Here is a 26,241-nt window from a genome sequence, read left to right on the forward strand (position 1 = left end):
CAGCCCCAAGAACATCCCATTACCTACTGCCAAAGGCTCTTCTCCCTGCCTGTGGGCCCAGAGGAGTGGCCACTTTACCTTTCTTGCTATCTTGGCTCAGCCTCCTTTCACTAGGACCAAACAGTAGCCACCTTCTGCTCAGATGCCTGGCTTTTGCTTCCAGGAAGTGGTCTTGGCCTAGAGGTTAATAATTGTTGCTTAAGAGTGTGTGCTTGCCTCAGCTGGGAGCATCTTCAGGTCAGGAGTGTGTGTGTAAGACAACTTCATTCTCCAGAATCTTCTGCTGGAGAACAAAGCTATTGTAGCTCCTGAGGCCAAGCCAAAGTCACATTAGAGAGAAGCCAGGAGAAGGGAGGGGGGACGGGCAGGTCCAGGTCTTGGTGGGAAGGAGCTTCAAAGCAGATCTAAGAATGAAATGAATCCCAAGCTCCTCCCGTTTCCCCCTTTCTCATTCTGTGCAGGGCATTTTGTGTATCCTTGGGCCCTCTCTGAGCCCCTGCCCACACGAAGTTGGGGTGTGGTGTATTAACAAAAGTCTTTCTGTGGCCCAAGGCTAGAGACCATCATAGAAAAGCCCACATATGCTGCAGAGAGAGGCCGCTCTCTGGCCAGATGGCATGAGGCAAAGCCAGCATCCAGGCCCTGGGCCTGGCTGCGGGCAGATCTCAACCACCCAGCCAGAGTCCGTGCTTGCCGCCTGCATCCCCTGCACACCACACGGTGCTTAAGTGGCTGAATCAAGATAAAGGATGGATTGAGGGCCTGGAGAGAGCCCTGCTGCCACTGACTGATCCTCAGCCCTGGAACTTTAGGTGGCCTGAGAGGCAGAGGCACTGCAGGATAGCACTCGGGAACCTCATCTTAGGCCTGGAGTACTCTGTACCATTCTGGCTGACTGACTCCCCAACTCTGGCCAAGCTCTGGAGCTGCCACTAGTCTGCTCTGGTTGCTCCCAGAGGTCTCCTGCTTCCTCCATCTCTACCCATCCCTCTCCTCCCTGCCAACTCTGAGGAGGGGTGAGAAGCTCGGCCTTACTGACCCCTGGTTCCCAGACCTCCCACAAGATTGATGACAACACAGCTTTGCTCAGACAGGATCAGATGTTTATGAAACAAGTGAATATTCACAAACTGTGGGAGAAACACACCTTCCCAGTAATAAGAAAATCTCTGTATAAAGTGCATTTTGCCTGCGACCATCTCTTCCCCATGCTGGCCCTTGGATCAGGATTTGGGTCAATGCTCTATGGCAGCCCCGAGGACACCTGGGCCAGAAGAGGGGAGGCATGAAGCAATCGTGGAGCTCTGGGCCACGGGATGCACTGTCCTCTTGCCCTGCCCCATCCCAGAGTAGACCCCTCTATTCCACTGGGAATGGGCCAGCTTGCCAGGGATGGTGAAGTAGGGGGAGGTGGTCCTGCCAACTTGTACCTCAGGGAAGTGGGCCATCATCTAATAGGCAGGAAAAGGGAATCATCCTTGTATTTGAAGGTGCTGCTAAACAAATACTGACTCTGGCCCCAAGCCTTCTGGCAATCGCAATTCCTCAAAATAGCCCTTCCAGACTCATTCTACTCCCCTTCTGGCAACAGACCCCAATTCTCTTTCCTCCTGGCTGGAACTAAGGGAACAGAGAAGACCCCAACCATCCCACTGCTCTGAGTATATACCATCACCTGTGCCCTGCTTCCCCCACAATATTGTGGGACATTTTTAGTGAGGGTGACATACATACAACAGTTGGACTCTAAAGGCAGCTCTCTGGCTGAGAAAACCTGAGGACATCTCAGGAAGAAGCCTGTCAATGTGCTGGACAGCTGTAGGAGACAGAGGCCTGACCCCAGGGTTCTGGTCTGAGGACAGAGGAGGACAATGAAGGACAGGGCAGGGGCCAAGGGAGTTAACAGCTATGAGGCTGGGAAAGGTCACAGGGGAGGTAGAGAGGAAAAGGCCCAGAGGCCAGCTTAGTGTTACATGTGAGGACAAAAATTCAAAGAGGAATTAGCCTCTCAGTTACGCACACATCTGTACACACACACACACACACACACTCTTTGTGGCTCAAGTGCAGGCCACAGGGTGGAAGGAAGACTTGCTCTAGCTGACCATACAGTCCTTTTCATTATGTCTTTCTCAACACAGGCGTTCAACAGTGGGAGGACTGAGGTGGGAGGCCAGGCCACTCCTGGAATGCAAGGCCTTGGCTTCTCTGGGTCAAACCTCCCACCTGCTGCTTCTGGAAGGGTTGGCGGGCTGGGTGAGATCTCTACTTAGACATTTCCCTACTGTCCCTGGCAGTTCCCACCCAAGTCTGTCTGCCAGGGTCCTGGTATCCAGCTATTGGGAGAGCTGACACAGCAGCTTGGATGCTGACCAGTCCCAGGCAGGCCCCAGAAGCCTACAGACCACAGGACAGAATGGCTTTCCTGGCTGAGTGTCAGCTGACCTCAATGGCAGCACTATGGTGTGGCCAGGGGAGCCAGGGGGCTTTCTACCACCAGGAACCTGGCTTCTTCCTAGTGGAGGCACTGAGTCTCCACAGTTTGCACTGAGGCTGGCTCTCAGCTTCTGAGGAAGGAACAGTAAAAGCTGGGATTCAGTTCCTAACTTTAGGTTTTCAGTCCCAGAAAGGTAGATGCACTTTTTAGGCTAGCGTCTACAGTACTGTGTATATGGCACACTAGTCAGGTATTGGGGTGTACCTCCCTATGATGGTGGTAAGTTTTCAGATCTGTTTATAGCCTCATGTTCAGTCCCAGATGCCTGAGGAGGGGTCTGGAGGACCCAGTGGCAGGAGATTTTAAAATCAGAAAGAAGCCAGACCTGGTGACTGTGTCTGGACAGCATGTGTCTCCTCCAGCCTGCCCAGCCTCCAGGGTCTAAAGCAGGACCTCAGCAGGGCTCCAGCCGCTAGAATCCCACGCTCTGGACAAGAGCCAGCAATGTTGCCCTCCTGCTCCTCAGTCTGATGCGATGAGAGAGGGAAGGAGGGGGGCTCAGGGTCAGAGTAGGGTGGAGCAGATGCCAGAAACCCAGTGAGGGTCCTACTACTCTTCGATTCAGACAAGGCAGCTAGTCACAGGGACAGGTTTGGCTGAAAGTCACTGCCATGACCTCTAGCCTGGTGTCTGGAGGCTGAGGTGAGCTGCTACATGTGTCCCTCCAGCCCAAACAGTGTTCAGAATCACAAGAGTGTAAACAGATGCATGCACACGCAAACAGGCACACCACTTCTTCCTCCGCACACGCGTACACACATGCACACATGTTCGCTCAGTCTCTGTCGATGACCAGCTTTCCTGCAGGCTGCACTCTGCTGCCATGGTGGCTGTTCGGGCTCCCAGGCTTTGCTCACGGAGCTACAGTGCTGCAGCTGAAAGAGAAAAACAAGTGCAAACAGAAGCATTCAGAAGGCTGCTTGGTTGCCGAGGGACACAAACTCCTCTGGCTGCTTCCCTGGGGACACTCAGGCTGAAAACTAGGAAGAGCCTCATGTGAACTGCACCAGCCACAGCACCTGGGGAGCCAGCGGGGGCCTGAACACAGTCCCTCTGAGGCAGTGACACAGGACAGGCTGTTCCCTGCACACCTTCTGAGCCTCCTGGCGCCAGGCCTCAGGGCAGGAGAGGAGGGAGAGGAGGCCATACACCAGACTCACCTGGGGCCCTGGGTGATACTCCCTGATAGGACAAGGGCAGTTTTCAAATCAAGACATAGTGGCCAGAGACACTCAGAAAACAAATGAAAGAAGCCAGCTGGGACGTGAAGATGAAGGCAATGACTGAGTTTAGAATCAGCAGGTGAGCAAATGTCCACATACAGAAAAAAGAACCCTGGCACTGTGTGAGAAGATGGGGGGGGGGGGGGGAGCAGTCACGGAGACACAAGGAGAAGTCATTTTAAATATTTATAACATCCTGAATTTGGGGCAGAGGGAAGAAATGGCTCGTGTCTGATAACAAAGGACAGGGTAAGCCAGTCATAATGCTGGGTTGCCTGTTTAAAAAGGTCTAGTGTCTCTGAGAGTGTACAGACATGTGGAGTTTCATTTAAGGTTTGTGCAGTTTAAATTATGGTGAGGCAGATAATAATAAGGCTCAGTATACTTTGTGGGTCAGGCACTATACACTTGTGTTATGGCTGACTTGTGTCCCTCCCTCGCCAAATTTGTATGTTGAAGGCCACATAATGTGACTGGATTTGGAGAAAGGGTTTTTAATGAGGTAATTAAGTTAAAATGAAGTGATTAGGGTAGGCCCCAATCCCATATGACTGGTAGCCTTATAAGAAGAGATTATGACACAGGCACACACAGAAGACCATGTGGGAATATAGGAAGAAGGCAGCCATCTATAAGCCAAGAAGGTCTCAGAGGAGACCAACCTGCCAGCACCTTGATCTCAGATGTTGAACTCCCAGAATTGTGAGAGCATAAATTCCTGTTGCTGAAATTCCCCCAGTCTGTGACACCTTGTTATGGCTGCCCTAGCAAACTAATACAGCTTGTGATTCTGTTAATCTTGAAGATAAGGCCTCTATTTTTACAGATGAGAAAACAGGAGGTAGAGAGGATAAGTTGCCCAGGATGACAGCATCAAAAGTGGCAAAGCCAAGTCAGGAAACCCAGGTCTGACACCAACACCCAGATTTTTACCATTAAGTAATCTATCATAGCATTGCTCATCAAGACTTACAGAATAGAAAAGGAAACTCAATGTGGTGGCACGAAGACCAAAACACATCTGAGCAACATAAATGGAGGGTAAATGCTCTGAAGAGTCAAAGACACTGGAGTTACAGATTCAGACAGTGTTCTGACACATGCAACCCTTTAAAGACAAATGTGAAATTTGAAGATTTTATCCAGATTATACTAAGTTATCTAGAAGCTAGGTAAAATAAGGAGCAAATGTAAGAGCGGGTACCGGAATGGGTCAGTACAGTCTCGTTCTTTAAAATACCTATTATTTTCAGTAATTGTTTCCTTTAGGCTTGTACCATAATAACTTAGCCATGTTTTTCCTATAAATAAATATTTTAGTTTCTTTTCTTTTCTTTCTTTTTTTTTTTTTTTAAGATTTATTTGAGAGAGAGAGCACAAGCTGAGGGGTTGGGGCAGAGGGAGAGGGAGAAGTAGACTCCCCGCTGAGCAGGGAGTCTGATGTGGGGCTTGTTCCCAGGACCCTAAGATTACAACCTAAGCTGAAGGCAGATGCTAATCTACTGAGCCACCTGGGCGCCCCAATGTATTAGTTTTTAATACATTCTATACACACACACACACACACGTTATTTGAAACATGCTGTGATATATATTTTACCCACAGGTCTCTCTCTCTGGCCCCTTTTAAGCCAGAGCTGACTTTTCTTCTGAAACTGAAAATTTCAGTATTGGAGAGCATCCCATAACAGGTCCCCTTACCGAATACCTGTATTTATCATGTTTTCTTTTTTTAAGATTTATTTATTTATTCATAGAGATGCAGAGGGAGAGAGAGAGAGGCAGAGACACAGGCAGAGGGAGACGCAGGCTCCATGCAGAGAGCCCGACATGGGACTCGATCCCGGGACTCCAGGATCATGCCCTGGGCTGCAGGCGGCGCTAAACCGCTGCGCCACCCGGGCTGCCCTATCATGTTTTCTCCACCTTTAGGGATGAGGGAAGATAAAGAACACATAAAAATTCTTTAGAACACAGAGTATTACTCTGGGGTTCTTGAACTCTTTCGTGGTCCAAGGATAGGTTGAGGGGGCAATCCATGAGGACCTTGAAGTTCTGTGTACATTTTTCTGTATGTGTGAATAGCTACAACTTCCTGGGGAGGGCTCCACCCTTTATCAGACTCTCCAAAGCATGGGCAACCCCAACAAAGTTTGAGAACCAATACCTAGATATGGCTGGAAAAAATGTATTATGAAATGAATTTCACTTGTTGCAGAAAGGGTTTTTAATGAGGTAATTAAGTTAAAATGAGGTGATTAGGGTAGGCCCCAATCCCATATGACTGGTAGCCTTATAAGAAGAGGTTACTAGGTTACTAGGAATTTAAAATTTTACTTGTGGCATGCATTGTACGTCTGACAGGACTGAGGTAGAATTCAAAGCAATGAAACCTTTATACCTGGGGAAAGAGAAAGCTGCCTCTTTTCTAGATTCTCTGATCAAATTCCTGGCAGCCTAATTGTATAAGCAAATTGTTTATTTGTAACCAGTGCTCTTCATAGCTTCTGGCAAACTTGCCTCTAAGTGCTTCTGATTGTTGCTTATAGAGCTAGGGCTTAGCAACAGAAAGTGAGTGGCTCAGAGGATACTGGGTATGCGTTAATGGACAAAGGATTTTCAGGTTCCCTCTCCATCTTAACCCTACAAGGGAAGAGACGCACGCTTACTTCATTGGGCCATGGCACCCCACAGTGGCTGTCCAGGGGCTAGGGGGGCCTCTATGGAAGAGTGGACGAGTGCTCTGCCTTCACTCCTGAGATCATGGGAATAATGGATCCATGTACTTGCTAACAACATTGGCTTGCTTTGGGTTCAAAATGCCCTTTTCAGGGACAAGCTTATTTCAGATACTTAGACTGTCTTTTGCTACAAAGATTCAAAATCCTTTTTTCTCTCTCTTTTCCTTTTTTTTTTTTTTTTTAGCTGCTCATCTTCATTATGTTTTCTCAGGGGATGGCCTAAGACTTTCCAGGTCACCATATGTAAAGAAAACACTATTTTTCAATCAGGTGACTTTGTGAGCATCTTTAATCGAATTTCAAAGATGATTTTCTAAAATGCTTTGCCTGTCAACTTTCTTTAGTGATTCTTTTACACCCCACAGTGAAAATGACCCATCATACAATCTGTCAATGGCATTCACTGAATTCAAATTGGGCTATAATAAATCTCATGTACTTTAAAGTATGATAATCAAGAGGCTATGTTCTTTAACGTGTAACAGTTTCTTTTTCCATCTGGCACACACTGGTAATGAGTGGGTATCCCAGTCTACTACAAGAACCTAAGATGTACCCTGTTGCCTCCACCTCTAAAATCCCAGCAATGTATTTGTCAGCTCCTCAATTATTCTACATTACAATTAAACGTTTTCCAAAGGAAAACGACAACAAAAAGAACCAATGCCTAAACTTAGAGTAGTGTAAGCAGTCAGGTGGCTCTAGGGCTAACACTTCAGACCCATGTTGACTTGGGCATGATTGTGCTATGGGACAGGCTCAGGAAGGGAGCTGGCAGTGTCTGGGCCACAGATTTGCCCCAGTGACCCAAGTCCATCTATGGCAGGTTCAAAGACACAAACACAGAGAACCATGGTTTGGAAGAACCATCTTGTTCTTGTCCACAAAGTTAGTCAGAGGCCCGGTCAACTAGTTCCTCAAGCTGCTTGATCAGCAGATGACTAGATAGTTCCTGTGCTCTTGTTCTCAAGCCAGAGCATAAGTCTTCAGATAAAAAGGGGCTGGGGAAATCAAATGATACCCCACAGAAGTGATGACAGCAGCACTAAAAGAAATAGGAGGAATGGCTTGCAGGAGGCACCAAGGAAAAAATCAACTCCTAAAACATGCACTGCAAAATCAGTCTCTCAGTTGTCTGACTCTTCCAACCTGTCGCTGAACACAAGAACCACAGAGGCAGCTGCTGGAGCACAGAGTGAGTTGACGATTACCTCCTTCAGCGCACCTAGTGTTAGGGTCACCCCTGGGGGTACCTGTGGATGCTAACAAGAAATCCCCATCTGTGAGTCCACCATTCCCCTGATCCTACCCAGGAGGGTGTGTGGATGAAGTATATGCGTGAGCTCGGTCAGCAGAGGATATCTCAATGGCTCAAAGTTGCTAGAAACTTCGTTTGGAGCCCATAACCAAGTCTTAGTGCCCAGGAGCTTGAAAGAGGTGGAGGGCTTGCTACCAGCTCCCAGGTTAGGAATGGGGAAGTACAGAGGTACGGCTGGGCCAGGCTGGGGTACAAAGCTGGGCTCTCAGCTCCGTCTCATTCCTCGTGTCAATGGAACCCTTTCCCTTCCTGCACTACACAAATCCTACAGCAACAGTAAGAGGATGTCAGTCAGCCAAATGCATCCAAATTCTCATTTCCAGGGTGAGAAGTACAGAGAGGCGACAACTCAGCAGGCAAAGGCTCCCAGGCAGAGTGCAGAAGGACCGCGGCATGCTCACTGGTCTGAGCAGAAAGCCGGAACACCACACTGAATCCACTTCCACTATGAGGTGTTTGAGATTGCCCAGTGCCTATCACACACGTTTCATGCAAGGAGAGATATACAACTGAAGAAGTGCCAAAATGATGATGAGGAGATTCCAGACATCTGGTTTTCTGCAGTGAAGCCCCAGGGCTAACCCAGCTCTGGTGAACTGTGGGCAGGGGAGGGGAGGAGAGGGGCGATACATGGCCAGAAGCCTTTTGTATTCAATGGGGCTTCTCAACAGATCCCTATGTACCAGCCCAGCGACAGGCAAGTGGATCACGTGAGCTGGTTCCCCATGGTAAAATGATTGGACCAATAAGAAAAATCTGTACACAATTGGAGGCTAATAGAATCCTGAGCAGTCAGCAGCTTTGGGGATTATGGGGAAGCCTCTGAAATGATAGCTATTTGGGGGCTGGCTTATTTTTCAGTTTAGTGAACATTGTACAATAAAACCAGATGCAGAATAGACATGGGTGTGGGTTTTAGGTGAGCATGAAACCTACTGGTATCAGGGCGTGTTTTACTGTAAGTCACTGCCCTACAAACTGCCACAAGTCTGAGACATTGGAATAACAGAATCACAAAACTATAGAGCTCAGGGCGTAAGGGGGCCTCCAAAGGTACAGGATGGAGCCTTTGGGCTGGTAAAGAATGATTAGTCACACCTTACACATACAAAATCTCAGAAAGGCTAAGTATCCTGTTCCAAGGCACACATCTAAAACTGACCAAGGGAAGAGGGGAAAAGGGACAAGTCTGCTTCTCAGTAGAATACTGTGTCAACTTAGGCCACATCATCACAGCGCTGTGGTCCATTTAGCCCAGAGTGCTGCTTCTAACGTAACAACAACACAATCCAAGATGCCCAGAGAAGTGTATGCAAGATGATAACGTGACTTCATCTCTGTGGTGCATTTAGCTTGTTCAAAACCTTTGTGTATACGGTTTTACATTTTCTTCCCTAATGTGTATGCTCAATGGGCAGAGCAGGTGACAAGATGCTAATATCGCTATTTTACTGAAGGAGATGCTGAATGTTGTGAGGGCCAGGCACTACCACCAGACTACAGTGAAAGATAAGTATACTCTCTTCTCTCAGGGTTTCCAAACAATGCCTTCTTCCCCAGTCTGTCTGGCCTCCTGGCCTTCACCTCTGAGCAAGTAGCCATGATGAAGGGCATAGTAAACCCAGAGCCCTTAAGATCCCAAGAGGGCAAGACCAGAGACAGGCTGACTTCTTCACCCTTGTAAGGTTTTCACTTGGGGTCATGGCTATCACCTCTCAGCTGACTCCCCCACACCACCATTTCCTCTGCAGGGCCCTAGCCCAATGCTTCCAAAAATGCCAGTTTGTTTATTTCACTCTCCTGTTCCAAAATGCTCCTTGGCGTCCAGAGTACACCAAGGATTCACCTGCCTGACATTTAAGACTCTTCATGATCCAACTCAACAGCAGCCTTCTGTTCTTCTAAAATTATTATGATAACAATATCTGTAATAATAATACTGGATATTCATGAACTTATGAGCCAGGCATTGGGCTAATTGCCTTGCATATTACCTAGACACTGTTAATGGTCTACCAGTAACCAACACTTCCTAGCTACCAAGACCTATAATTTGTTCAGGGGCTCAATGGCCTGACACAATGAATCATGACTAGTTTAAGTCAGTGATTCTCAAAGTACAGTCCCAGAAAGGCAGAATCATCAGCTGCTGGGAACTTCTTAGAAATGCAAATTCTCGGGCTCCACCCCAGGACTGAATCAGAAGCTCTGGGGGTGGGGCCCAGCAAGCTGTGGTTTAATCCTCTAGGGGATTCTATTGCTCACTGAAGTTGGAAAACCAATGGTCTCAACCAATCCTAAGCCAGGATTGGATCCTGGATCCCCACTTCCCATGGCTGGGGGTGGCTTTGTGATTTGGTGTGGGCTCATGAGACCAATGTGAAAAGCTGGGAGAGGGGTATTCTGGGAAAGCTTCTATTTTCTTGATAAAAAGGAAGAGATGCATCCCCTGACAATTTTCTTTTTTTTTTTTTTCAATTTTCTTAATATAAAATTGCAACCTCCTCTATGCCCCAACCTTTACTTTCTATCTTCTTACCAACTTAATTTTTTCTTCATACCACTCAGAGCCTCTTGACTCTATTTGTTTATTGTCTGTCTCCCCCAAAGATGCACTCAAGAGGGAAGGGCCTTTGTCAATCTTGTTCAGCACCTCCCAATATTCCAGTGAGCACAACAGTATCCAGCAAACTGTGGCCCAAAACTTGGCGTGTGTTTACTGACAAAGGAGTAATGATGGCTGAGGCTGTGGCAGCCACTTTGACACCATGAAGCAAGAGAGTCTCAGAAAAACTGGCTCTGACATTGCTGAGTCACCAGGCAATGCCCACCTCAGCGCCTCTTGGTAGGTAAGAAAAATAAATCCCTATTTGCTTGAGCCACAGAAGTCAGCTCTCCTACTTCTAACAGCCGCACATATTCCTACCTGACAGATGGATTTAATAATTTAGTCTTTGCAACAACCAAATTTAGGGGTGAGAAAATGAAGTCTTAGAGCCGTTAAATAATTTGTACAAGACCATGTAAACCTGAAGCTATTTTTCTTGTCCAAGATGCCCTCCTTGTGGCCTAAATCCAACTCACCTTTCAGTCCCCAGTATAAACGTCTGTGTCACATTCCCTGATCACCCCAGCCCACCAACAGCTGGCTTATGATAAGCATGGGCAGCCTAAATCATCAGTGTAGGATTTACAAATTATTTCTTTTTCTAAGAAGACTGTTAAATGCTTGTGGATGGGCACCACAACACATCTTATATGCTTATGCTCCCCTCCCTCACACACCTGGTGACAACACTTTCATGATGAATTGGATGCCATTAGCTTACTGAGCAACCTTGACCCAGACGTTTAACCTCTCTATTCTTTGATCTTCTCAACTGAAGAGTCAGATTATCAGCCTGGCAAGCTCCAGATTTGTAAGACAGAATGAACTTTGCTTAGTATCAAAGAACTAAGAGATAACTAAGAGCATAGTATCTAAGGCTGCCAGTGCTTCTAGAATAAGCTAGCCCAAATCTATCAGCAACATTTATGACAATGAGCCTAGTAGGGTAAAGGGCACAAGTATCAAACACTTGCTGTCTCACCCAGTACTGGGCACAGACACTCAAACCAGACGGCCCCGCCTGGCCCTGAAATGGAAGGATTGGGATAAAATCAACTGGCTCCACAGAGGAAAAGAAAATCACTCTCCAGTCTAATGACACAGACATGACACATAAAGAACACCTGAGATAATGACTTAAAGAGAAGAGTAATTTATATTTCCCTAAGAAAGCCATGAAAATCCCTTCCTGCTCTGTGGAAGGAACCACTTTTTATTTTGTTTCTTTAATGATATTCAAGGGACTTCCAAGAAAGCTGAGTGCTGACAGGGAAGTGCAGAGCCAAGGCCACAAGGAAGGTGAGAATGGAGGAGCAGCTTTAAGAGGCACAGATGACGGGCAGCCAGATTCTACTGGTCCTCAGCGGGGGCTGGGGCTAGCGGCCAGCGCACATCCCTGCGCTTTCTTTTGAAGGACAGTGCTGCCCTCCGCTGGCCTGCCTATGGGACAAGGCCTGTCCGCAGTGGCAGAGGGTCCTGGAGCCTCCTCATACCTGGCCATGGGGTCATTTCTCCCACAGCTTCACCTCTGGGGCTCTGCTTTATTTTTATTGGATTTGACTCATTTTGACAAGTAGAAAGAGCCAAAAAAATTTTTTTTCCCTAGTTGGTAAAGAAAGAAAAAGGCTTGACTTTTAAATTTCCTTTTAAAATTCAAAAGGTATGGAGATCAGAAGAAATTTAGAGTTGAAATCCTAAAAAGAATCATGCGATACCCACCAGGTTTTTATCTAGTTTGTGGAGTTTTAACCTTTGGCTCCAAACCCACTCCCACCTCTCCCAACTTTCTCCCTAAAGATGAATCTAAGCTGCTGTCACTCACTCTCAGACATCCCTGCATGGCAGCTCTGGGGTGGGCAACTCTGCCACCCTGGCCCGTTTGCTGAGTTCTTCACCCGGTGGCTCCTCGGCTGCTTCCAACTTGCGTTTGGGGGATGCTGGGCCACTGGGTAGTGGTCTTGGGCCTGTAGGGAACAGGTCAAAGCATCACACAGACTGTGCAGAAAGCCAAGATGACCCAAAACTGGGCAGTGGCAGCTCTTTAAGGGGTCAGGGAGCCTGCATCAGCTCCTTAGGCTTGCCCCTCAGCTTTCCTTGCAGCAGTGACTTTGTCTGGAAATGTCTAAGGAGAGCACGCCCAGGCCTGCTAGCAGCCCCAAACTCTGGGGGCTCCAGGCCAGAGACTAATTTGGCGTGTCTGCTGCTCTTGCTCTGAAGGTCAGGCATTCCCTCCGTGATGCTGGATCAGCCTCCTGAAGCAGGAATAAGCAGCACCCTCATCTGTGGAGCCAGTCTGGCTGGGCAAGCTAGAAAAACTCCTGGGGTTCTTGCCGGTCTCATCTTACTGCTATTCATCCCATTGCTGAGGGGAGGAGGTCAAGAATTTGGCACCACCACCAGGCTGTGCTGCCTCCTTGCCCTTGCTCCTGTTCACACTGTCCCCTCCACATAGCAGGCAGAGTGAGCTTTTAAAAACACAGACCAGCTCCCACACCTCCCGCCGGTGCCTTCTCAGTGCACTGGGGACAAAATCCCACTCCCCACCGAGGGTGCGGAGCCTCAGAGGCTACTCCTGCCACAGCTCATCCCCATCTCATTCTAGCTCCTCCCTCGGGATATGCCAGCCACACTGGCTTCCCCTTCTCTGCTCCTTGCATGAGATGCGCTCACTCATTCTATCTCTGGGTCTTTTCTTGCTATTCCCTTTGCCAGGAAGGCTCTTCGGCCAGTTCACAGAAAGGTGGGTTGTGCTTGTGACTTGGGTCACTGCCGAGAGGGGCATTCCCTGACTGCTCCAATCTAAAGTATGGGAAGGAATCCCTCTTCCCCAACCCCTCTCAAATGAGGTCATTCACCTTTATTTTCCCCAAAAGCACTTGTTAACTGAAATAATCTTGCACAGTTCCTATCTGAGTCTCCCAAGTGGAACATAAGCTCTATGTAAGGGGCACAAACTCATTTTGGCCTTTGTCCTCAGCCCTCAATGACTCAAGTGGCAGTAGTTCTGCAGTGTCCTCTGGATGGACACAGGCCATAGGAGGCCAGCTGCTACTCACCTGCACTGCTCATGCTCCCAGTCTGGCTTGAGCTGGGCTCTGCCACGGGGTTGCTGAGGTCTTCCACGCAGGAAGGGACAGATGCCAGCAGACCTGGGAGAGAGGCAAGGGAGCAATCAGGATGTAATCTCACAGGACTGCAGAGGGCCATAGGGCAGTTAAAGACAAGCCAAAATGACAGGGGCCATAGGGTGCTGGGCCATGACACTGAAGCTTTATCTCTTCCCACTAGCCACAATTAAGAGAGGCGTAATCCAGCCTAGCGTGTAGTGCCGTGCCCTGGGAAATCAAGTCAACTTAACAGCTTAGAAGAGAACACTTGGCCTCTCTTTACAAATATCTGAAAATTCCCTCTGAGCCTACAGATGCTGTCCTTCCTGCTAGAGGATGGCGGTGGGAGTAGTGGCTCCTTACAGAGTCCCCGGTAACGGGAGAGCTGCTGGTAAATCTGCTTCATTCGCTCAATGTTGAGCCGGCTCGTCTCAGCATGGTTGACAATGGGCCGGGGGTAGTCCACACCAATGATGCACTTGGCTGCCTTCTGAATGGACTCTGGAGCATTCCAGGGCTCATAGATGTATCGAGAGGGGAATCCTTTCAATATAGGCAGGTATCGCCTGAAACACACACATCGGACAGCCAGTCAGCACACTGTGACTCTCCTTTAAAGGGCCAAGGGTACCTTATCTTAGAATCAGGCTACAGCAGCCAGGAGCCAGAGAGCCTGGACTGCATCCTTACCTGATATAGTCTCCACTGGGGTCTGTGCGGCGGCCAAAGCCCACAGGGCAGTAGCAGTGGAAGAACTGCTGGAAGAAAGCACTGCAGGACAGCCACATCCAGCTGCCCGCATTCACGCTGAAATCCGCATCCAGGAGCAGCTCATCAAATACCTAGATGGGGAGGGGGTGGGACAGTCAGCCTTGATGGGGACCTACTGCCATGGTTCTCCCCAGGTTACCACAGGGCCCATGGAGAAGAGAGAGCCAAAGCCCTTCTGCTGAGGGCAAGCCAAGAAGGATTTGGAGGGGATCCCCTGGACCTAGGGACCCTATCCCATCCCCCAACCCAGAAGGCTGCCCTTGCTGGGCCTGATGAGGGTACAGGCCAGCTTCCCCTGTGTGAGCACTCACCCTGACCCCGCTCTCCCAGCTGACCCAGAGGTCCCCGCGGGTGAGGAAGCAGGCCACGGCATGCCGGGCCAGATGGTGGATCCAGCCCTCCTGCCTCAGCTGGGTCATGATGGCGTCAATCCAAGGGAAGCCTGTCTTGCCCTCGGCCCACTTGGCCAGGGCCTCAGGGTTGCGGTCCCAGGGGATCTGGATGCAGATGGGGTTCCCTTCCATGCGGTCAAACCTGGGGTTGTTGGTGGCTGCTGTGTAGAAGAACTCTCGCCACAGGAGTTGCCCAAACAGGGAGAGTGGGGGTGTGCTGTTCCGCTTCACCTGGGGGTGGGGGAACAGCACATGGATACATCACCTGCCCAGCTCTCAACACTGTATCACTCAGATCTTTCCCACAAAGGAATCTGGAGCTGCTACCAATATGGTAGCTCCAAACCCCTAGATACATAGAAGGACTATGCCCTAGCAGTGGCCCAGTGTACCCGCAGACTGAAACCCCAGGCCAGCCTGGCTCATGATCCTTGTCCTCAAGGGTCCTTGCTTGGCTCCACTTTCTAGAGTCGATGGGAGTCTTCTCATCAGCACACATAGAAAATGCTCAGTCTCGATTCTGGTTAAATAAGTTTTATACAACAGCCTGGATCTGGGACTTTGAGGGAATTAAAAGATCAGACCAGACCTCCAGGCAATTAATGACTTTCCTAAAATCACAAGATTCCCACTGGCAAAGCCACCCTATGCCACAAAAGCCTGCTATTGGCAAGGACAGGGAAACAACATGAAACAACAGAGACATAAGGATGACCTGTGGAATGTGGATAGTTGGATGTGTCGCCCTCTTTCCTTCTGGGGGCGGGTGCACTACAGTAGGGTTATTTGCTCTAGTTCATACGGCACAGCCCTGCATTCAGCCCAAGTCATCTTCTGACTGGTAGGCAACAGCTGTTCCTGGACTCCCCCGTTACATGCTCTGGACCAGCCCTCAGAGGGCTGCTGTGCTCTTCCCCTTAGGACTGGTTCCACCCTTGCCCTCTTGAGTACTTGCCTCCATCCACTTGCTGCCAGTGGATCTGCCTCCTCAAGAGTCATACACCGAGTCAGCCTTTCTGCCCATCCTGCTCTGATAACCTGGATTTTCTTTAGATCAGCAGTTTGGGTTGTGCTGGGCTTTGCCGCCTCCTGGATGTGGACTCCCCCCTCCTTTCTCTGGATTGTACACAAACTTAAGGACCACGCTCCACAACCCAGTCCCTGCCCCCAGGGTCGGAGGGAGGGGCCCCTTTTCAGGGTGTCTGACTAGCCCAGAAGGCCTGGTCTGCTCAGCTGTGACTGGGGGTAAGGTGTGCCACCCCCGATCACCCCTCACCTTTTTATACAGGTCCCACAGACGGTAGTAGAAGAGGCGGCATGAGAGGCAACCAAAGCGCAGGTAGGGGCTAAGGCCTGTGGGGCTGGCCAGCAGGGAGTTGGCGTTCATTCGGGGTCTCTCATAGTTGGCAACCCAAGCCTGCAGTGGGAAAAGAAGGCAAAGAAAGGAAAGGCCTGGATGTTGCAGAGGAAAAACCCTGAGGCACTGGTGTAGGGCTTTCCTTCATGGCTCATTGTCACGTGGATTCTCCCGTGTGGTCTGAGCAATCCTCTGGGGCAGCATCTATCAGTACCTCTTTTTGAAAATGAACAATGAAGCTCAAAGGGTTATGTGGCTCTTCTGGGATTACTGAGGTGGTAAAAGACAGGGCTAGGGGGAGGACTTAGCTTCTGCCTCCAGATTCCATCTATATCTGATAAAGACTTTCTCTTCCTCAACTCCTTGCACCCTCTTTCTCTTTCTGATGTCTCTTTCACAAACTTTACACCCTCTGCAGACCTCCTCCTCCACACCTCCCCACCACCCCTCAGCAAGTGACTGTCCTTCCTTCCTGTAAGGAAATGGGAGCCCTTGGCTGAAAAATTCTCAACTCTTAGCTACCAAATCTACAAACTCACCTGTGTCTACACCTTCCCCTTACCTCCCCCTGCCCCTCCAGTGACCCTATCCAAAGCCAAGGCCTCCCCTGGCTCTGGAGCCCTCCCCTCTTCCTTCTCCTGCACCTTCCATCTTTGCCTCTCCAGTTTCCACTGCAAGAATATTGGGGACATCATCTCATTTCTCTGCAAACAAAAGGAAAAAAAAAAATAAAGGACCTCTGGTAAGCCTGTGGACCTTTACCCTCAGGTCCTCTTTCCTCTCTGCATAGCCCATGTCCCCACAGCCTGCACCTCTTGGCCCACCCCAGCATGGCTTCTGCCTACACTGCTTCACTGTTTTCACTGCTCCCCCCAAGCTGGCTCCCACCAGAGTCCCTGTGATCTCCATGCCACTGAGTCCCACAGGCATAGCCTGTTATATTTTTGGACCTCTCAGCACACCTCACCCTGCTCCCGTCTCCATACTCTCTGTTCCCTTGGCCTCTGGACTCCACACACTCCTGGCTGCCTCCCATGTGGCTGGCTGTGTCCCATCCCAACCCCCTCAACGTTGGCATCTCAGGACTCTGTGCTGGGCCCCTACTCAACTGTGTTCCTGGGGAAGCACATTCAGTCCCAAGGCTCCCAACACTACCTCTCTGCAGATGATCAATCCATGGCTCCAGCTCAGACTGCTCAGCTACCATTTAGCTAGACTCCCAGATTACTCTATCCAAGTCCCAGCCAGGATCTCCACCTGATTGCCATCCAGGCCCCTCAAAGTGTAACAGCTCTTTTCTTCAGACCACCCTTCCATCGGCATTCCTAGCTCAGAAAGTGCCCAGTCATCCACCTGGTTGCCCATGCCAAAGGCCTGGCCATCACCTTTGACTTCCTTGTCACCAAGTTCTGTCAATTCTACTGTTCAAATAATCCTCAAATTTGTTCTTTTCTTCCCATCCCTCTTACTACCAACCTGGTTCAGACTAAGATGTAGACTAGACAACTGTGACCCACAGGTCAAACTGACCTCCCTGCATCTTTTCTCATTCCCTTCTAATCCCGTCTCTACACTGGGAGCAGAGTGATTGCTTAAGCACGCCATCCTGCAGAAAAACAAAGGTGCACTGGGCTTCCTGTTGCTCTTAGGATAAAGTCCCAATCTTAAACATGACTTACAAGTACCCCATTGTCTGGGTGAGCCTGTCTTTCTAGCTTCATCTCTAGCCACTCGGCTATAAGTGCTATACTTTCGTGGGACTTTGTACACACAGCTTCCTTGGCCTGGAGTGTTGTCCCCCTTTTTACTCACCTTCCTTTGGTTAACTTTGACTCTTCCTTCAAATCTCAACCTAACACTCACCTCCTCTGCAGTAACCCCTCAAGCATTAGGTTAAGTGCTTCTGACAAATGCTAAGTATATTTGCCTGCCCATACCCTTACTTATCTCCCTCTGAAAGCCTTTGTATTCTTTTTTTAAAAGATTTTCTTTTTTTATGTATTTGACAGAGAGCGCTCCAGAGAGCACAAGCAGAGGAACTGTAGAGGAGAGGGAGAAGTAGGCCCCCTGCTGAGCAGGGAGCCTGACACAAGGCTCAATCCCAGGACCCCAGGACCCAAGGAGCATGACCCAAACTGAGGGCAGATGCCTAACCAAATGAGCCACCCAGGTGCCCCAAGCCTTTAAATACAGATATAGAAGTAAAAGGAATGCGTGGCTTAATGAATTACTCTAAGGCAAACATTTGTGCAACCATCACTGAAGTTCAAGAACTGAAACTTTGCCAGCCACCCCAGAAACCCATCCCAGTCATAGTTCCCTTCCGGCTCCACAAGTAAGCACTCACTCAGCTTTTATAATAATCACCTCTTTGCATTTAAAAATGCTGACATTTTTCTATTTTTGCAAAGCAAATTTGGAGGGGGGGCTTTATCTTTTCAGTCATTTCTTACATTTCTTAGTGGGGGAGGAACAGAGGGAGAGGAAGAATACAAGGCATGGAGCCAGACTTGGGGCTTGATCTCAAGACCCCAAGATCATGATCTGAGTTGAAATCAAGAGTCTGACATTTAACTGACTGAGCCACCCAGGCAACCCTATTCCTTACATTTTTAAGGTTTTTTTTTTATTTTATTTTTTTCAACCACACGTGCATCCCAAGGCACTATATGGTTTAGCCCTGGCCATTTACAGGTCTTTGAGATGCTAATTTAAGTTTCCTTTTTTTTTTTTTAAGATTTTATTTATGTATATCAGAGAGAGGAGAGGCAGAGACACACAGGCAGAGGGAGAAGCAAGCTCCATGCTGGGAGCCTGATGTGGGACTCAATCCTGGGACTCCAGGATCGCCCTGGGCCAAAGGCAGGTGCCAAACCGCTGAGCCACCCAAGGATCCCCTCCTTTTTTTTTTTTTTTTAAAGATTTATTTATTTATGAGAAAAAGAAAGAAAGCAGGGGGAGGGGCGAGAGGGAGAGGGAGAGAATCCTGAAGCAGACTCCACGCTGAGCAGGGAGCCTGATGCGGGGCTCGATTTCAGGACTCAGATCATGACCTGAGCCAAAGGCAGACACTTAACTGACTGAGCCACTTAGGCGCCCCTCAGTTTCTTTTAGTCTACACATGTTCAGTCATTTCTTTCCTTTTCAGTTTTTCTATGGAAGAATCCAGGCCATTTGACTTGTACTGATTCTCACAGCCTGCATTTTGCTTATTGCAGACTCATGGTATACTTACTGACTGCAAATTAGCAGCTGGTACCAGAGACTGGATTGGACTCAGGTTTGATTTCTTTGGCAAGACTGTGGGGGGACATAATGCCTGCCTATCTCTCTTCATGGGGTTAGCAGTCAGTAATGTACAATGCGTCATCACTGAAGGCCACAAAATGGTGGTATTCTAATTCTATCATTCCGTTTTCATTTAAAAATAGGGATACTTTTATTTTTATTTAGTTTTTTAATTTTTTTAAAGATTTTTTTTTTTTTTACATTTTTTTTTTATTTATTTGTGATAGTCACAGAGAGAGAGAGAGAGGCAGAGACACAGGCAGAGGGAGAAGCAGGCTCCATGCACTGGGAGCCCGACGTGGGATTCGATCCCGGGTCTCCAGGATCGCGCCCTGGGCCAAAGGCAGGCGCCAAACCGCTGCGCCATCCAGGGATCCCTTTTTAAAGATTTTTTATTTATTTATTCATAGAGATGCAGAGAGAGAGAGAGAGGCAGAGACACAGGCTGAGGGAGGAGCAGGCTCCATGCAGAGAGCCTGACGTGGGACTCGATCCAGGGTCTCCAGATCACGCCCTGGGCTGCAGGCGGCGCCAAACCGCCACGCCACCGGGGCTGCCCAGGGATACTTTTAAAAAGAGATGGTTGTCCTCATCTACTATTTTGGGTAACTCAGTGGCAAAGATCATACAGTGTGTCTCCCCTTTTTGGTGACAGCATCTAATTTTCTTGTGGTGATCCAGCCTTTCCTAATCTCAGTCCCTGTGGGTGAAGAGGAGCTAAGTTCACTTTTGACTCAGGGAGTAGGCTTAATATGCAAGTTGGGCCAGGGAGAGCGCCCTTTCTTCAAACATGGTGATTAAGTCAAGGACTGTCACGTGACCCAAAACAGGCCAATGAAAACACTCCTTGGGATTTTTGGAAATGAAAACTCCTGGAATTTTTGGAAATGAGGCATGCCTATTCCTCTGGTGTGCTAAGCAACTGAAAATGAGCTGCTGGTGACCACTCCGCCACTGTTCAAGGAAAGCCCACCTGAGAATGAACTAGTAGGGAGGAAAGCAAAGCTCAGAGACAGAGAATATATTCCTGGTAGCATTGTTTGGACACCTGATTCCAGCTATGCCTAAAGGCTACGCCTTAGACTCTTAGTTACTTGAGTTCAAAAATTCCTTCTCAAAAGCCAGCTTGCAAATACAAGCTAATTAATAAAATTCTCTCTTCTTTGTTCTAGTAACCTTCTGAACCACTTTTTCCTGATCCTCAGTACAAACAAAATTCCTTGTTTCATGCCTATCTACAATCAACTACTCTTCTGGAGACAGACTCCATACTTGCTACATTGGGCAGTCTTTCTAGCGCTAAGCCATCTTGATGTGAGTAGATAGATGTTTATTCCAGAGTTAGAAAACTGAAGATTGAAATAAACCTCCTCAGAGCCGGCCCCTTTTCTTCTCCCAGTCATGCATGACACAGTGTTCCCACTGATCACCATGGAGTCTGAAGGATCCTGACACAAGATCCCATGACAGACCAGACCCTCCAGGGGTATGTGGAAAAGGATCCCCTGACTTGGTGACCTAAGGGATAGCCCTGCACAGCATGATTTTAAGGTAATGCTAATCCACAGGCTATAAGTTAGCTCTTTACACTTGTCAGTCTTCTTCTACTCCTGCCATCCCATCTATCATCTCTACCACTCTGCCCCTTGGCCTGGCCTATGTTCCCAAACTGACCCCAAGAATTTTTGGGTAAAGCTCTTGATGCAGACAGGGACAGCTAGTCCTCCCCATAGCCCTTGGACATCAGTCTCATCCTTTTCAGGCAGTGAGTGGCTTCAAGTTAACACCCAGATACAGACATCAAGGCCTCTCTGAGGGAGGTTGGGCCTCTGGCCCATTTTCTCTGCTGCTGAGGCATCTTCAGGGCTGGGAAGCATTTTTCCTATGTAGGTCTGCTTGTTCCATAGTTATCACCTGGCTGCTGGGCCCAATGCCTATCCATCTGAGAATACAAAAAGTTCTGAACTGGTCTACAAACCAGCAACAGCGGGCAGAAAACCAGAGGGTGACTCAGTCCTAAGAACTTTCTCTGCTCCTCTAGCCCCAGAGTCATGGAAGCCATGTGACATTGTTAAGGAGTGCCTTTAGGGCCTCAGGGTTTTTCCTTCCCCTGTCTAATTCCTACTTCATTGGGAGATGGGTCATTTGTTCTCTGTGTCCAAACAAATGGAAATTGAAGCCTTGGAGAGGACCCAGCAAAAAGTGAGGAGGGGACACATAAACACAAAGAAATTAATCTTAGGGACTTCATCAACCAGATACCTTCTCAGTAAAGGGAACCTGCATAGATAGAGATGAAAGAAAAGCAATTGAATATAAGTTTTGAAATCACATAGAACAAAATCTCAGTCTACTACTTCCTAACCGTGTGACCTCAGGCAAGTTACTTATCCTCTCTAAACCTTAATTTCATAATCTGTCAAATGGAGAGCTTAACACCTACTTTGCAGGGATGTTGAAAAGACAATAGGAAATCATGCAAGTAGGTATTTCATCCAGAAATGCTTAGTCCAGTGAGCAGCATGTGGTAAGCATGCTCACTAAATAGCAGCAACTATTACCACTCTTACTGTCATCAGGAAGACTTTTCATTTTTTTTTAAATTTTTATTTATTTATGATAGTCACAGAGAGAGAGAGAGAGGCAGAGACACAGGCAGAGGGAGAAGCAGGCTCCATGCACCGGGAGCCTGATGTGGGATTCGATCCCGGGTCTCCAGGATCGTGCCCTGGGCCAAAGGCAGGCGCCAAACCGCTGCGCCACCCAGGGATCCCAAGACTTTTCATTTTCAACCACTCTGAGCTAAGAGGCACTAAAGGACATGAAGGCTGACCCTCATATCCCTTGCTGCTTGCGCTTTGTGACCCAGAAACAGGGACCATACCTTCCGTTCCAAATGCTTATCCAGCCGGGCCAGAGCTTCCGTCTCTCCTCCTTGCCAAACAGCTGGGCCAAGTCCTTCAGTGGGGAACCCTATAAGAGGAGGAGGTCACAGGACCAGAGGTCAGGCCATTTCAGTGATAGCTCAGCAAGTCTTGACACATCGGTGTGTTCTCTGAGCTTCATGGGAACTAAACCATGTTTTTGGTGCTGCTGGGGCTGAGATCATCCAAACATTTCAGCATTTCCCAGGTTGTCCCAGTTCTCTTTCCACTGTGACTTTTTTCTCTCCTTTCCCTTGCCTTCCCTATCCCAGCCACTCCTCATTCCAGGCACATGAGAACAATCCTGCACTGCTCACCCTATCGGGTTGGCTGGCAGTAATAGCAGTTTTCAGGTGAGGAAGGCTAACTTTATTCAGGTCAAGAAATGGGGGCTGAGAGAGGAAGGGGAGAAAGGGTATAAGTCAGTAACCTGAGGGGCTGACCAACCCCCTTTTAATGGGAGCAATACTTGTTATCTTGGTATTGAGGAGTCCACGGAGACTGGGAGGCCTATATTGAGGCCTATATCTTCTGAGACAGAGAAGCAGAAAAACGGGAGCAGGAATTAGAAACATAACATTATGTATGTGAGTAAGCACAGAAAAAAGATTGGAAAGACATGCTCCAAAATCAGGAGTGCTTGGGGTCACTGTGATTGTTATTTTCATTCCTGTTTCACTGTGTCTTCTACACTGTCTATAATAACATGTATCACTTTGACAAAGAAGATAAAGCCTACTTATCTTACAAAACATGGGCCCTGGCAGGAAGTACGCACCCAGCTCCTCAAGGGAGGGCACGCCATAGGTGTCGTCATGGTTGTCCTGGATGTCGGCCCTGCAGCTCTCCATCTGCTGGCTCGTCACAGAGCCCACGGGCTTCTTGGGCAGTTCCATGCGGCTGATGATGGCTTGAAAGCGCTTATAGGTAAGGGGTGGCTTCTGCCCATTCAGCTCAATAATCCTGGGAATCCCAAAGCACACCTAACGTCATGCACAAGGCGCTTCATTTTAGGTCCCTGCCCACCCAGAAAAGAACCCAGACTTTGAAGGCTTAGAGGGTGGCTTTCCTCATCCACTCATGGGTCCCACCCCTAAGTGGAAAGGAAGGGGCAAGGGAGGCTACATCTCCATTTTACCGAGAGGGAAAATGAAGCCCAGAGAGCTGGAGCAGGTGCCTCAGGTAATGGAGCAAGGCAGGGCCAAAGCTGGGACTCAATTCCAGGTTCCCTGGTGTCGACGTGGAGCCTCCTAAAGACAGAGACTGACCATATCTCTCTAATCATAGAAAAATCCCCACTAGTCTTCTTGGTACTCTGCCTGTGTCCAAGCTATGGGAATCCTCACAGCACCTTCCTTTCTCTCCCAACATAAACCTTCATGAGGTTCTTTGATAAGAACGGCAAGCATGTTCTTTTGTCAAAAAATCATTCCCTTCTTGGCCCCAATTTATCAGAACAGAGAGGTGGAGAACAGTTTATTCTTCCTATATCAGAGACTGGGGCTGGGGTTAACAGCAACAACTATTTAAAGGGTGTTTGGCAGTTCACATTTTTTTTTTTTTTTTTTTATGACCAAAGGAAACAGACCTGCATTCAGGTAAGAAAAGAATATACAGGACTGAAAGGAGAAGTGAGGCTGTTTCTATAAAATGCACTGGGGTGGTCAGGAGCCAGATTCCCAGGGTTCTTCCTGTTGGCCAAGAGGCAGTTTACGCAAGACCTGGCTGGCTGGGTGAGTTCATTGTGGGGATATAAGGTTGGCTACAGCCCCTTGCAGTACCTCGCCCTGTCCTCTGGCACGTGGCAGGAGGAGGAGCTCCACACCCAGGGGCTCCTCCTGAGAGCTAGCTCACGTGCAGAGATGTGTGACCTGGCCTCCTGGCAGCCATCACCATGTTGGGAAAGGGGGGCAGGGAGCAGGGAAGGCTGCTGGCTTGGCAGCAACAGCAGCAGCAGCAAGAGGTTGACAGCTCTGCCAGGGAAGGGGAAGAAAGGGTTTCCTCCTAGATGCTCTGAAAGCAGAGGCTTGTCCCTAGGGAAGGAGGCTGCTCTGTAGTTATCAGCCCCCTGCAGGGAACTCTAGAGACTCCCACACAACATCTAAATGCATGGCCTGGAAACCCAGATAGCCAGGGGAGCCCAGGGAACTCATATAATTACAGAAATTGGACCTATGAGAACAGAGCTCTGTCAGGAGGGGTAACAGGCAGGGTCCACTGAGGTCAGAGGACAGCCTTTCAGTAGCAGGACAAGTGGGAGTGTGAAGAGCAGTTGGGACAGCAGATTAGGAGCAGATCTATAGAGATCTTGTGTGGGGATACTCATTGCTTTTATCCCTCAGCCCTAGTAAGCTTCTTTGCACCCAAACTGGTTAAAGCTCTTTGTGATTTGTTCCAAAGGCCCCAACTCTAGCTCATTCCCCTCCAGCTCCTAGAAAATGCCATACTTCATGTGCTAGGTGGCTCCATTGGTAAACCTCCCAGAGTTCTGCTCAGCAGGGGACCAAAACACTGACTCCCACAATTGGCAACCTGACCCCTGGGACCCATGTCTTACTTGTCCAGGTCATAGAGAGTATGAGAGTTCTCAGTCACCACCTCCACACCGGCCTCCTTAGCCATCTTCATGATGGCTGCATCCCGTTCTTTCCCAAAGGGTTCGGAGTCATATTCAAAGGTCAAGCGGGTCACCCCCCATTCCTGTGGGGAGAGAATCTGTTAAGCTAAACACTAGGGGAGGAGAATGAAGCTGAGGACTCAGCTCCTTCCTGGGAAGAAATTAGCCTAGAGATCTGTGGCTCATGGGCCAAAATGGGCTGTAGAACAAACTAGGGACAAAGATTTAACTGGAAAGCAAATAATCTGAGGTTCCTAAAGTTTGGGAAGAGCCGCAGGCCTTTGAGGTGAGGCCATTAGCATGCCAACAGTGGAGCCTGAGGCTAGCGGAATCAAGAGAGAGGTGGGTAGTCCTGTACATTTGCTGTGTCCTTGGTAGGAGAATGAAGTAGGAGGCTATAAATACAATGCTCTCAGGGGAGCCCCTAGTTCCAGAAAGAAGCACTGACTCACTGATGGAGACAGTGGAGACAGGATCACTGCCTCCTTCCTGCCCAGCATGCCTTTCCCAGAGCTCCTCAGGGCCCTGAAAACTTCTGGCTTAGTTTTCTTGGCAGACTTGTGCTATGTGAATTGTCTTAATGGTTTCCACGGCAACACTCCTGGGGCTAGGAGCAAACAGAGCTAACAGGCTCTAGCTCTCAGAAGGCTGGGGAAGGAGGAGCAATCCTTAGTCCAGAGGTCAGAGAAATCAGACCAGAGGGGCCACATGTTAAAAAAGAAGGGAATTCTTTTTCAAGCCTTTAGTCTTTTCTAGTAGAATTTTCTAGATTTCCTTGCAATGCTGGAAGAAAGCTGGCCCAGTGAAAGGTTGTACAGATAACCCACAGAAAGCCCTAAAACAGAACTAGCAAGAAGAAAACCACATTCCAACCAAAGTCTCTGGTCTTGGTCCCTTAATACTCTAAGCCCCTAGGGCAAATGTCCTGGCTATGCAGGACCTAACTGAGTCCTGCCTGTGGTGAGGATCTTGAGCAGGGCTGGCTATCCCTCATCCAGGATAATGGGACTAAACGTTTATTGAGCCCTTACTATGAGCTGGGTACCGTGCTTAGCAACTCATATAGATGACATTGGTAAAAAAGCATAACTCTGAATAATATTAAAAATATTGTTAAAAAAATAAAGAAATAAAAATATTGTTAGATGCCACTTTCTTCAAAAAGCTTTCCTTCTTGAGAAGAAGGATCTCCTCTTTCAATAGGATTTTCCTGTACCTTGCCCTTTACCCATCATCACAGCATTTATCATATGGCAGTGAAATTGTCCAGTACTTGCCTCTTTCCTCCATTAAGAGTGTGAACTCTCTGAGCAGAAACCGTGCTATCTCATCATTACCCTAGTACCTCGTCAGGAGCCTGGGACATAGTAGAAGCTCAATAAATACATAGTAGTAAAC

At 48.5% G+C, this 26,241-nt stretch overlaps 1 protein-coding gene across 2 annotated transcripts in view; it reads right to left on the reverse strand.

The window, feature by feature from the left end:
• Positions 1-1,081: 1,081 nt before the first annotated feature.
• The window catches only part of CRY2 (cryptochrome circadian regulator 2), a 35,330-nt gene continuing 10,170 nt past the window's right edge, over positions 1,082-26,241 (reverse strand). Inside the window, exons 1-11 of one of the 2 annotated variants that reach the window (XM_038563489.1) lie at positions 24,784-24,923; positions 23,365-23,476; positions 23,005-23,189; positions 22,187-22,275; positions 15,934-16,074; positions 14,577-14,888; positions 14,185-14,336; positions 13,858-14,060; positions 13,444-13,536; positions 12,210-12,351; positions 1,082-3,372 (exon numbers count right to left, since the gene is read on the reverse strand). In XM_038563489.1, coding sequence (XP_038419417.1) covers positions 12,212-12,351; positions 13,444-13,536; positions 13,858-14,060; positions 14,185-14,336; positions 14,577-14,888; positions 15,934-16,074; positions 22,187-22,275; positions 23,005-23,189; positions 23,365-23,476; positions 24,784-24,796 — 1,440 coding nt within the window. In that variant the 5' untranslated portion in view covers positions 24,797-24,923 and the 3' untranslated portion in view covers positions 1,082-3,372; positions 12,210-12,211. Of the gene's footprint in view, positions 3,373-12,209; positions 12,352-13,443; positions 13,537-13,857; positions 14,061-14,184; positions 14,337-14,576; positions 14,889-15,933; positions 16,075-22,186; positions 22,276-23,004; positions 23,190-23,364; positions 23,477-24,783; positions 24,927-26,241 lie in introns of those variants that run through there. The other variant, XM_038563488.1, reaches the window with a different exon arrangement.

This window comes from Canis lupus, chromosome 18 (genome assembly GCF_011100685.1).
Source record: "Canis lupus familiaris isolate Mischka breed German Shepherd chromosome 18, alternate assembly UU_Cfam_GSD_1.0, whole genome shotgun sequence".
Classification (NCBI taxonomy): Eukaryota; Metazoa; Chordata; class Mammalia; order Carnivora; family Canidae; genus Canis; species Canis lupus.